At 51.2% G+C, this 13,242-nt stretch overlaps 1 protein-coding gene across 1 annotated transcript in view; it reads right to left on the reverse strand.

The window, feature by feature from the left end:
- GRIK3 (glutamate ionotropic receptor kainate type subunit 3) overlaps positions 1–13,242 on the reverse strand; it is a 119,990-nt gene that overhangs the window by 51,564 nt on the left and 55,184 nt on the right. The window contains exons 2-3 of the mRNA XM_074563046.1: positions 1,403–1,579; positions 168–425 (exon numbers count right to left, since the gene is read on the reverse strand). Of these exons, the coding sequence (XP_074419147.1) occupies positions 168–425; positions 1,403–1,579 (435 nt within the window). The remainder of the gene's footprint in view (positions 1–167; positions 426–1,402; positions 1,580–13,242) is intronic.

Genomic DNA, 13,242 nt, shown 5'->3' on the forward strand with positions numbered 1-13,242 from the left:
CCTTTTACAATGCGTGCCTGAATGCCGAGGAAGCGGTGTGTCCCCGCGCACCGATCACTGCACAGGGGGTCATTTTGCTTCTAAAAGGGTTCATTAGAAAAGCTCCTAAATGGGCCCACAACAAATAATCCCCTGGATTCCTCCTTTAAAGCCCCTCCTTTACCTACCTGTGCTGTCATCGTAAACCACAGTGGCTGACCTCCACTTCAAATACTGCACGAGGTCCAGAATGGCGTGGCTAAGAGAGGCGTAGTCGGGATACAGGTTGACATAGAAAGTGTCCTTGTTATCCAACGGGTGATGCTTCCATCGAAGCTGTATGTGGGGGACTTCCAGGGCATTGCAAATAGACTGGACGGCATTGGTGCAGGAGCCTTGGGAAGGTCCGAATATTGCTACCACCCCCAGAGCGAGCTGGTCACAGGCTGGAAGAGGAAGGGGAGGGAAGGAAGGATGTGGTCAGTGTCGGACGGGGAGGGAAGGAAGGATGGGGTCAGTGTTGGACGGGGAGGGAAGGAAGGATGGGGTCGGTGTCAGACGGGGAGGAAAGGAATGATGGGGTCAGTGTTAGATGGGGAGGGAAGGAAGGATGGGGTCAGTGTCGGACAGGGAGGGAAGGAAGGATGGGGTCGGTGTCGGACGGGGAGGGAAGGAAGGATGGGGTCAGTGTCAGATGGGGAGGGAATGAAGGATGGGGTCAGTGTCAGACGGGGAGGGAAGGAAGGATGGGGTCGGTGTCAGACGGGGAGGGAAGGAAGGATGGGGTCGGTGTCAGACGGGGAGGGAAGGAAGGATGGGGTCAGTGTCAGACGGGGAGGGAAGGAAGGATGGGGTCAGTGTCAGACGGGGAGGGAAGGAAGGATGGGGTCAGTGTCGTACAGGGCACTGCTGCGGAAGGGCGAGCGTCAGGGCAGTCTGACCTGCAGCAGGGGTCAGCGGATGGACAAACTTCTGGGCATTAACAGCAGCATGGATATTAGGTAATTACAACAGTGAAGAGAGGCAGAGGAATTCTGGCAGGCATGGGTCTGGACCAGTGGTTAGAGGCACAGGGACATTTCCAGAGGAGGGAACAATGGCTGTGGTGTGTTAGAACAGAATTTCTGCACTAGGGATGTTAAAACTGCCAGGGATACACTAAAATAAACAAAGGCATGGCCTACACACCTTCGTTCAGGATTAGAAGCAAACACTGAGAGGAGTTTTGTGAGGTTTGCAGAGGAAAAAAAGAATAGTTGTTCCCCTTATATTAAAATTCCTCTGGAAGGTCGGCTCCCGGAGGAGTTCTCATCTCCATCACTGGCTAGAGCAGGGCACAGTGAGCTGCTGGGTCTTGAGCCAGACCGTGCCTTTTTTTAATGACTAAATGGCCGCAAAGCTGCTAAGTGTGCTGCGCTCTTACCTTTCTTAGTTGCTTCAAAGCTGTCGTGGAAGTGTATCCTCTGAATGTCGTAGGTTAGCGTTGTGTTAGGCAACAAAGTTCTGTTTCTATTAATAATATTGGCAGAAAATCTGAAGGCTTGCTCCTCAGCACTCATAACCTGGGTGTTGGGGCCATCTGCATACTCAAAGATTCCTCCTGCAAGACAAGACAAAGACAGCATTAAGCCGCATAAAGTTTGATTATTAATCTTACATAGCAAGGACGAGAAAACTCTTCGGCAGAGCTGTAGCACTTGCAGGCTGAACAAAGCTTGCTCCCAGGACATTTCCTGGACTGAAATAGAGACGTGAAAACATTTGGGTTTTTGTTATATGCTGGTCCATGAAAGCATTCAGCATGCCAGCTTTGCAGGGCAATAGGGGACAAATTTAAAGACTCGGAATATATTTGCGAGGCAGATGAGTGTCTTCCCATAGAACTTTAGGAGCAAACCGTGGGAATTGCGGGCAGGCGTATTGCCCAGCCGCAGAGATGCTCCAGGTGGGGGCTCCGAGGAGTCTCTGGGGTACGAAGGGCACTGCCCTTCCCTCCGCGCCATGCTGGACCCCCTGCCTTGTCCACCCATCTCCACGTCCTCGCGCAGGAGGCAGGCGGTGCAGCACTGCTGCTTGCTATTTTTAGTGACGTTTTTAGTGCCCTTCTCATCTTTTATTGTTCCTTGTGTTTAGTTACCCAAGTTTTTAATTCAGACCAGCAGAGACTTCTGAATTTGCCTGCCCTACAGCTTATCTGCTCAATAATGCACATCTTGAATGCATGCTTTCCCGTGTTCAAAAGTTGTTAATGCCATTACACCTCCCCAAGGGCAGCAAGCTCGTGTCACAGTATCGCTGGCTTTCTTGGCTCTGTGTCTGTGAGTCTTGTCCCCGGTTCCCCACTGACAGCCACTCTAATTGAAGTGACTCAGTGCGGGCGTAAATTATGTAATTGCGTGTCCTTGTCTCGAAGATGTCGGCACCGTCCTGCGCCCGTCCAGAACCACGGAAAGACACATAAACCTCGCTCTGTCTTATTAAAAAGTAAACCAAAATAATTAATGGATGAGCGAGATAAGCAAGCGCAGTTGGTAACAGATGGCCTCTGGGTTCATTAGCAGAAGGAAAATCTTCCTCTTCAATTTAAGGTAGACCTAAATGTTTTGTTCTAGACAACAGATGTCTTCTCAGCCCTCCTAGTTTTCAAGCAACTGCATGAATCCTCCTCCAGGAGCCAGAACACATTATCTATGGGGTTTGTGGCAATTTGGTGTAAGCCAAGAGCGCCGCTTTGGCAAGAGCCAAGCTGATGTTTCTGTTGACAGCCATAGTCTGTGTGTCCTCCCAGGAACCCGACCGAAGCCATGGGCTGAGGAACCGCAGTAGCGACGCTTGGAGATTGTCACAGCAAGGGCACAAAGGAAGTTGCAGAAGGCTCTGACTTCTGCTCCCCATGATCGTGGCAAGTCACTTCCCTCCTCCTGCAGACTTTGGCATCTGCGTCCCCAGTTGTAAAGTGTGTGTGCTTAACTAATTTACAGTCATAAACATCCAAAGCCGTTTGAGCTGTTCACTGCATGTCACTGGCAGAAAAAAAAATAATATTACTGATCTCAGTACTAACTTGGGTAATAGGGGGAGGAATAAAGAAAAAGAGGCCGAATGCTCATTCTGGAGACCCATTTCAGTCCCATGTGGTTGCCAAGCAAGTCACTTATGCCCAGGTTTTCAATATAGAATGCCTAGCAGTACAGGCAGGAGCCTAGAAAATGTATCCAAGCGCCTCTTCCTCACGGGATCACGCCAAAAACATTTGGTTATTGACCTGTGCAAGGAAAATTATTCATCCATCTCAAAGTCTGCACATGCTGGTAGCTCAGTCTAAGTTTCTTAGGGCAGAGAAAGTTCATACAGAATATTACAGCTGAAACAATAAACAAAACTAAAGCGAGCGTGAGATTCATCCCTTGTCTTTCCGTTGAAAGCTTTACTGTCCAGAACGTTTTAGCAAAGGATTTTTTGTTTTCTAGCATCATCCTGAAATGATAACTGGGTTCATGTTACATTGATTATCAACTAGCTGACATTAGGCTTTCTCCTAGCCTAGAGCTTTCAAGGTTGCTTTGGAGCATGTCTTATTATGATAGAATATAGAAGGACTGGGTATGTGGATTATTGGTGTTTGATCCCAAATACATTCACGTTCCAGACATCCAACTGGATATAATAGGCTTTTTGACAGAAAAGAATTTTCTGTGCAGCCACCCAGTACCTTGAGTTTAGTGCCAGGCAGTGGGAAAGCAGACAGGCAGAGGTGAATGGATTTCTGGTGATACTGCTGGGTGCCGAATATACTGGGACAAGGGGAAATCTCCCGCAGGTGCCAAGGTGTTGAAGAGCAGCCACCGCATGCCACAGCCTGCTCTTTCCTCGGAACGCTGGGGGACGGGGAGCGTCGGACGCGGGTCTGCAGCCGAGCACAGCCCCGGCCCCGCGGCAGCTCCCGGCTCGCGCTGCCGTCCCTCGTGGCTTCTGCGCCTCTCCTTCAGAGATGCTCATTCCGATCATTATTTAAAGAGCCTAATAACCGGCTTGAAACAGCTGATTAATGCATAATCTTCATCATGATTACATAGCATAACTGGCATTAATTTGAAAAGCCAGATAATTATGAAAATAATTGTTGCAGCTTTTTCATTTGAGCAAAATGGAGAGTATCAGCTTGTGCTATTGAGGGAACGAGGGGTGTGACATCGGCCGGCTGATCACCGGGCTGGGGGGGACCCCTGCGGCCCCGCGTCTTTCCTCAGTGGGAAAGGCGAGGCAATGCAAAGCTGGGCAATCTGCTGCAACGGGGTCGGACGAACCAACCCGGCCAGCTCTCCTCGCGCTCTCCGGAGAGAGTGATCGCGTGCGGGTCTTCCCCCAGTAACCTCCCCAGGACTCTACTCTTATAAAAAGACAGAGAGTCAATGGGCTATAAAAAGCTAACAACAGAATAGTTTCCACTTTTATATACTACCTATAAACAAGTTTCATCTGAGATAGTAAACCAAACGTCCTTTAGAGTTGCTGTCTGTCACTAAAGCATTGCTGCCTCCACCCTATTTTTTCTGATATTAATCTCCAAATGTCTTGGAGATTAATTGATGCTGCTCACTTGAGCCGGCGCTAACGACCTTTTCCCAGTATTGCCTCTGTCTGTTCAGGTCCCAGCTTCCCCTTCCTTCTTTCTTTACCTCCCGTAGCTTTGCAGCTGGATAAAAGAGGGCCATGCTGAGGTCTGTCATGATTTGCAACGTCAATTTTGTCCTGAAATTCATGAGAGAATTCGCTTCCAGATGTACCCAGGAAGGGACGGCGCCTGTTCTTGACCGGGCAATGCAGCCCCCAGAGTCCCTGCTGCAGCGCCAGCTCTTGTTCAGCACAAACGGAGGTTTAACAACACCAGGTTGCCTTTGTTTGCATATACATTTCTCCCTGAAAACCTTCTTTTTATGCCATGTTTGTACGGCCTTTAGCGCAATGGGATCCGGGTCTGGCAATCAGCCTGTAGGAGATGCCTCAGCACAAACCGTCGATATCCTCTCAGGGAGGACAGGATCAAACGCTATCAACTGGTATCGCTTACTTTTACTTATTTTTTGGCGGAGTCATCCATTATTACATCTGACTGGATTTTAAATATCAATCACCAGGCAGGTTAAATAATCGCTCAGTTGTCTCTTACCTTTAAAGCAGGCTAATGGCTCTCCAGAGAACGTCAATCAGCAAATGAGAAAACACGCCAATTAGGATCAACTTGCCCTCTTATTATTTTATATTATTTTATTTGATGACCACTGATGTTGTTGCTGAGGTGGGGGTTTAAAAATTCAAAATGAGAATCCAAAGGATATGCCTGAAACTCTTATTTCAGACCCAGACCAGCGGAGCAAGAGCAGGGCAGGCCCCGGGAAGGGGCAGGCGCTGCGCGAGAAGGGAGCTTTAGCTGCAAAACACAGAGGATTTCGCTCTAACTGAGTAGCAGAAAATTAGCCTCTCTGTTCAGGGTAAAATCTGGATCCCACGAAACACCCCAATCCCGCGGATGTCAATCAGAACAGGCCCAAGTCTGTCTGCGCCAAGCGAAGACGCGCTGAGCTCCTCCCGCCCCCAGGAGCTGAGGCTGGAAGAGCTTTGGATGGGCCCCAGGAGGAGCCGGAACGGAGCTGGGTCAATGGGATGGGAATCCTTTTCCAGTGCTTGGGCTCATCCCGAGCTGCGGCTGCGCAGGCTGAACGCAACCGGAGTTATTTTTAGCTTTGTCAAAAGCTAAGTCAAGAAAGTCAAAGTATTTCAGGTTTTCGCTTTCTCCCCTCTTCCCCTTTTTAACAAAACAAACAGCTTCATTCTCAGAAAGAATATTCCAACAGCCCTCAGTGTGTGGTGTGATCTCTTATCTTTTACTCCTTAGAAAATCACTGAGTTACTTAGCTTTGAAGAACAACTATTTCTGATAACACTTTTCTCTCCCCCGCTGACAGTGTTGTTAACACATTTAGACAGCTTTCTGACAGTCTCCTTCCATGTGACATCCTGGAGAAATTCTTGTTTTGAAATAGCTCTTAGTGAGGCTGGAGCCAGCCCGAGCTCCTCCGGCGACGCGGGAGCTCTCCCCTCCCTCTCGCGGACCTCTCCTGCCCCAAATTTTGTGTGTTTTTTCTCCAAGGTCACAAAACATCTGTCTTGTTGAACAGCAGGGTTGGCTGTGGCGAGGCAATTTGTCCTCTTCTGATGGGCTCTGGTTGGGGGACAGCATCGGCAAACGGGCCGATGAGGACCGGTACCCATCGTGTAGCACCTGCTCCTCCAGGCAGGTCCCCGAGGACGGGGGACGGGAGCAGAGCCCTTCCTCACAGCACCTCAGAACTGCAGCTTCTGCTTGTCTGACCAGTCCAGGGCAGAGAATTTCTCTGTCACGGTCCCTCCAGGGCCAGTGTTTGTATGGATAAAGAGAAATGGGACAACACTGGTGGGAAGTAAAAGAAAGTTCTCCAGGGCCGATGTTTGTATGGATAAAGAGAAATGAGACAACAATGGTGGGAAGTAAAAGAAAGTTCTCAGGAGCATGAGGTTGTGCGCTGGGAATGGAGCTAGAACTCCCAGCGACTGCCCGTCGGCGTGGGGCTGTTACAGTCTCAGATGTGATAAAACTGCAGAGAAAGCAGAAAATCCAGAAGGCAATAAATATCACCCAAAAAAAAAAAAAGGAAAAGCAATGACAAATTTGTTCCCAAGAATCTCTCCTTGCACTTTCCCCCAAGGAGCTGCTACTATAAAATGCTCCACAAGTAAACGCCGCTGAAGCTGGAGTCGGTCCCTGGCTCAACCAGGCGTCGAGTGGAGCCCGGGTCTCATGTCGATCCCAGCTGGTGTTCTCCTAACAGAAACAAATTCATCCTATAAATTGTTGGGGAGCTCCCGAGGAGTGTTGGGGGCTCCCACCCTTCAGCACCCATTCCGTCGAGAGCCCTTTTCACTGCCCGGGCAGCCCTTGCGCCCCGGAGGTGTGTGGGAGCCTCTGCTGTGCTGCTCCTCCCCGGGCTCCCGTGGGGTGTCTGTGTCCATGTCCGTGTCCATGTCCGTGTCTGTGTCCGACGGCAGCAGCCCAGGCTGTGCTCCCTGTGGCAGGGCCATGCACGGGCTCGATGCAAGGGCAATAAACAGAACTTGCAAACTTATTGAAACAAACCTTCTGAGAAGGAACTGGAAACCATTTCTTAGGTCTGTCAGTCCGTTTCTGACTTTGACAGAACAACGGCACGGCAGGATCTGAGTTCTGTCCCCGTAAACTGCTGCTGATCATACATCAGCCCTGTCACTTCAGTGTGGCACTGCTTAATGTGATGCAGCACAGCCACAGCTCCAAAGCAATTTCAGGCTTCATAACCACCCCCGACGCACGGGAGCCCCCGCGCAGGAATCTGCTGCTGCTCACAGGCCCTCGCTGGCCCTGCCCGGGGAGGTGCTCCCTCTCTGGATGCTAATTGCTAAAAACCCCAGAGGAGGATCTGACTCCGAACACGGGACGAGGATTAACCTCCGAGCCGGTGTGTCTGCAGCGCTTACACTCACACGCTGCCTCTATCCGTTGTGCATCTCTCTTGTAAGAACTGGGAAAGGAATGGGGCCTGTCTCCGAGCAGACAAACGTGTCTCTCCCGGCAGTTTCTCTGGTGCCCAGGGTATTTCCAGATGTATTTTCCGAGGGCCCCTGGGTTCACTCTGCCTGCATGGACTGACGATGCCCATCATGTACCTCCCCCGCTGGAAGTGTCCCCTGTGTCGCCGGTTCCCTGCAGCCAATGGAGCCATGCGGGGGCTCAGCGCAGCCCTGCCATGCTCTATCTGCCACTCAAAGAGCCTGGTGGGGGGGTTCACGTCTGCCCCAGCTTGTATGGCCAGATTTGCTCCCTCACGGCCTCCGGAAGAGGCGAGACCTGGGGCAGGGAAGGCAGCTCTCGCCGTGCACTGAGCCCCCCGTGAGCTCAGAGGAGGGAGAGACAGAGGGGAACCGCCGGTCCCCGCGGTGGCCAGGAGCTCCCTGTCCCCATCCCCACAACATGGTCAAAAGCAAACGTGAAAATTTAGATTTCTAACCCTAATGGCAGCCCCAAGGCACCGGCAGCTTCCGCCAGGACAACCGCCACCGTGAGACATGGGCACAGGGCCCAGCACTGGGGGGCTGGTCCCACGCTTGGCTGCTTGCCCCCAGCCATGTCCCCCGCACTGCTTCCCTCTGGGGGGGTCCTGGGGACCCACTGCCGCTGGCGGGGGGAGCTGGCAAACCCAGGAACACCCCCAGGATCTCGGATTCCACCACGTTTCGCAGCAGAGTGAAAGGCCAGGTACTTGCTGAGCAATGCCAAGAAAATGAATTCAAGCAGAAAATCAGATCTGCAAAACGTGTGTGTCCCATACGGAGGGATTTTCCCCCTGCCAGGACAGACACCCGGCACAGCAGGTTCAGCCCTTCCCAGGAGACGGCGTTTCCCTCTTTTCTCATTTTGATATTGAATATGCGAAATCCTATTTCATTTGCACTGTATTAGGTACTTCATGTCACAGGGGGTGACATTCTTGTATGTATAAGCTGTTTAACAGACGAGCAGTCAAGTGGCAAAGAAATGCATTATTAATGCTTCTGGTTAAATTAACTGATTAAAAACACTGTAGCTAAAATGTATATATCAGCACTTTACTCACACTAAATGAGAAATTAATGGAATATGGCGGCTTGTTTTGTTAATGAAGAGTAGATAGGGATGCTCTGGAGAGGGATGCGGCCTCTAATGGAAATTACCGGGGGGTCCGTGGGCCACAGGGTTTGGTGTTTGGCCCAGGAGTTGGTGTCCTGGCCAGCGCGTCCGGGCGCGGGCACGGCTCGTCCTGCGGGGCCGGGGCACGGCGGGGCACACGGAACCAACGCCTTCGGGCTTCTGGAAACAAACTTTCTCCTCATTTGCGGCTCCTACTGGCTTGGCCTAATTGGCAATGTTTCCTCTGCCATTTCTTTGAACGAGCTGTTCTGGTGGTGCATGTTTTACATCTGAGAAAGAGCATTTACCGCAGCAGCAGCGCGTAACCCTGACCAAGGCAGCGGATCAAAGCGCTAATCTGAGATCAAAGGCCTTCAGCAGTGCTACAGCAGAAAGAAATTAACTTAGCAACAGATTTCTTAATGATATTTACATTTTTAATTTGCATAATACATGATTAAAATGAAATGGGCATTTTTATTTTTTAAGCAGGCTCAATTAATTAAAAAAAAAAAAAAGCGGCATCATAATCTCCTAGGAATAGATCCCCAGCAAGATAAGGGCGATGAAAATGCCAGGAAACTTTCAATTTACCCAACCCACAGCTCACAGCATAACGCAGATCTCCACAAGTGACCAGTGAGTTGCAGCCCAAGATGCCCCCAAGAGGCAGAGAGCCAGAGGGCGCCCAGTGGCACCCCATCGTACCGGTTTCCCTCACTGGTGTCTGGGAAAGGCTCCCAGGGGCGCTGCAGTTTAGCGTGAAGCTGGCTTCTTTCTCGGCAAAAGGCAGATCTTGCAAGCTCTGGGCTACTCGCTCTCGAATCGTTCTTACTATCGGGTACCTCACCGAGTACTTGGGCTCTGGAAAGCTGGGGAGGGACGTTTTACAAGGCATGTAGTGATGGGGTGAGAGCTAATGGTTTTACACTGAAAGAGGGGAGATTGAGATGAGATCTCAGGAAGAAATTCTTGGCTGTGAGGGGGGTGAGCCCCTGGCCCAGGTTGCCCAGAGAAGCTGTGGCTGCCCCATCCCTGGAGGGGTTCAAGGCCAGGTTGGACGGGGCTTGGAGCCACCTGGGCTGGTGGGAGGTGTCCCTGCCCAGGGCAGGGGGTGCCACTGGATGATCTTCCAACTATTCTATGATTCTGAGATTCGTTAGCAATTCAGACTTTTTGTGCGTGGGCTGCCAGAGGTGTGGAGTGAAAGCGCTGTATTCATTCCTGTCCCCACTTTGGGACCCTGCGCTGCTGGGGGGAGCACCCAGGCTGGCCCGTGCCCACCAGCGCGGGGCCAGCCCCTGACCAGACCTGCCCAGGGCCGGGCCCCCGCCTGGGCTGCACCTGCTGCGACCAGCCCCCTCCCCAACACCTTGCTGAGACTGGGGAAACTCAGCAGACTTGGCCTGGAAATCACCGATGGCCGAATAAATCGGGCATGCTTCGATGTCATTTTTACGGTCGTGCTTTGGGCTATAAGCAAGTTTTAAACTGTAATATATGGGAGAAAAAAAAATGTCTGAAAGCTTAAAATTATTCAGGATCTGTAATATAGGGTTTAGGCAACACAGCTGTAAGTATATTTTTCTATTGTGTTTTATTGGCCTGTGGAGTAATCTAGTGTTGGGTGTGATGTCCATCTGGCGCCCGGCTCGAGTGAAATACGAAGCGGAGAAGCAATGCCACAGCTGGAATAAATCCCGGCTCACGCCTGTGATTGACTGGGCTTGTAACAAAACCTGCGGGATGATAAAATACTTCAGGTTTGTCTTTATTATGTACTGCGGAGCTCAGCGCTGGCGCCGTGTCTCCCTGCACACCCTCTCCGGCTTGGGCCCCCCCTGCCACCGCCGCGCTGTGTGTGCACAGAGGTTAATTATGGGTGCTACACGCGCAGAGATTAATTATGGGTGCTACAGCAGAGCCTCCACCCGAGCCGGGAAAGGCTTTTCTCGCTTATCCCAGTGCAAGTCGGGTCCCACTGGCTAATTTGTGAAAATTCATGGTAAACTGAATACAGGGTGTTGAAAACCCGAAAATGCTTTTTGGGGGGGGAAATCAATTGCCTTCTGAGTTAAAGTGGAATTTGCAAATCTGTGGGCTGCGCACCAAGGGAGCTCGTCCCAGGGGCACGAGAGCGCCGGACCCCGGGGGGTCCTTCCCTCCCGGTTCCTAGCTCCTCTTTTACCTGGAAATAGAAATATACCTGGTAGAAATACGAAAGTGTCCTGCAATGAAATGAAGTCTTACGTAAAAATCCAACCCAATTAAAATTACAATTATTGCATGTTAATTAAATTCGTCTTAAATATTCATTGCTAAGCCCCAGCTAATAAATGTTAATACCCACCTGGCATGTAGCGTATAATATTAGACTTAAGAAATCTAAATTAAATCCTACACTTCATTTACAATGTAACCAAATACCGGCAGTCAACTGATTGTTTCTCATTCTTGTGTTGATGCTTCCAAAAATCAGGCCTTGAAGTAAGATGATGCATTGAATAGCAAATGCAGTTCTGCAAATATTATGACATGTTGTTTGTCATCTGCCCTAAATATTTAACGGTTCAGTTTTACAAGATTTTTATGCCACATGCTGAGGATTTGCTCCCGATACATGCTGGATTGGATTGACGACATGGATTCCATTCGGGAGCTGACAGCCCCAAACCCTCATCGGGGTCTTTGCTGTTACCAGCTTCTGGTTTTGTCCCCCTCTTTTAAAAAAAGAAAGCAGAGAAAGCGGGGAAAAAAACGCTACGGAGTTCTCTGGAAAAATTGTTTCTGCTTAATCCCATCTACTTTCTACAGAAAAACCTTTATGTAGGAAAAGATCAAAGGTCTGTAATAGATTTGGGCAGATTTGCGAGGTGCGCGGTGCAGGAGGGAGCGCAGGGCTCCCGGTGATTAAACCGCCTTGCGCTGCTGGCGCTCGGGGGCAGCCAGAGATGGAATTGGGAGATTTAGACACCTATTTTAGCCTTTTTATCTTCCTATTTTAATGTAGTTAAACAGAGAGAAAGCCCAGCCTTTGCCAGGCTGTCGTGTGTGTGGGTGCTTGAGCTGGGGGCGGTGGGGAGCGGGGGCTGCTCCCAGGCAGGGTTTGGGGACGGGACCTGCCCCCCGGCTGCCCTGGCCGGGCTCCAGGAAATAACTCTGGAGCCCATTTTTGGTGGGATGGGGTTTTTCCTATCGATTTCTAGGTGGTTGCTGCGTAGGGAGCGAGCGGGGAGGGAGGAAGAGGAGGGTTCCTGGCAGCGCGGCGCAGGGAGCCCCCAGCCCCAGCACACCCTGGGGAGAGGCCAGCGCTGCCTCGGCACCATCCGTGTCTCGTGGGGAAAAAAGGCTCAGGAGTTTCTAGATATTCCTTTACAATCTGCCTTGCGCGGTGGGAAAGACCTGCCTAGGGTAGGCATTTTGTAAATGCACAATGTTCAAAATTTTTTATGAATGGTTGTTTTTCCTTTTATTTTTTTTTACCCCATTTCTTAATGGTTAATTCTGAATGTCCAGGGTAATTACAGCTGAAAGATTTGCTGACTTAAAAGCAGCACTTTATTCTGGGGAATGAAAGAAAGAAAAGGGAATGACAAAAGGGCCTGCTCTGAAAAATGCTTTCATTATTTTCCTGTCATCTGTACTCTCGATTTACAAACAGCTACACACGGAGCAGGGGGACGCGCTGGAACTGCCCGGCAGCACGACCGCAAAGGAATTTTAAATTCCCCTAAATGATCAAAATCGGCTATTAAAAATCTTTTCTACCTCATGAAAATGAGAACGATGCACATGAAAGAGCACACGCCTGGAGCCGTGATGGGTGCCCTTGGCTGAACACGCGCTCGCTCCGGGCTGAGCATGGCCGTACCGCGGGGTCCCCATCGCGGGGCTGGCACCCGCCTGCGTCTGGCCACGCGTCCTGGCTGCCCAGGAGGTTTTATTGTGCTTTTGGCCCCGCTGCCCAAGGCCAGGGCTTGGCACGTGGTGTGTGCGGAGCTGGTTTCACACCAGAGCGGGGTCCTGAGCGCGTCCACGCTGGGGTGGAGCAATAGGACAAGGGGTAATGGTTTTAAACTAAAAAAGGGGAGATTTAGATTGGATATTAGGAAGAAATTGTTTGCTGTGAGGGTGGTGAGCCCCTGGCCCAGGTTGCCCAGAGAAGCTGTGGCTGCCCCATCCCTGGAGGGGTTCAAGGCCAGGTTGGCCGGGGCTTGGAGCAACCTGGGCTGGTGGGAGGTGTCCCTGCCCAGGGCAGGGGGTGGCACTGGGTGGGCTTTAAGGTCCCTTCCAACCCGAACCATTCTATGACTGTGGGAAAACGGGGTTGGATGGTGCAGCGAGAGGGGACCAGACCTGTCGGAGAAGCCAGGCTCCGTCCCGCTCCGCACCCAGCTCCGGGGAGAGCAGCACCCGCCACAGGGCACCCTACGAGCACCCAAACGTCTCCCACCACCTCCCCTCCTGCCCCCGGAGAGGTGACAAGCAGCGAGTGCCACCTACAGCCTGTCCCCGCTCGGGGC

This window comes from Larus michahellis, chromosome 19 (genome assembly GCF_964199755.1).
Source record: "Larus michahellis chromosome 19, bLarMic1.1, whole genome shotgun sequence".
Lineage (NCBI taxonomy): Eukaryota > Metazoa > Chordata > Aves > Charadriiformes > Laridae > Larus > Larus michahellis.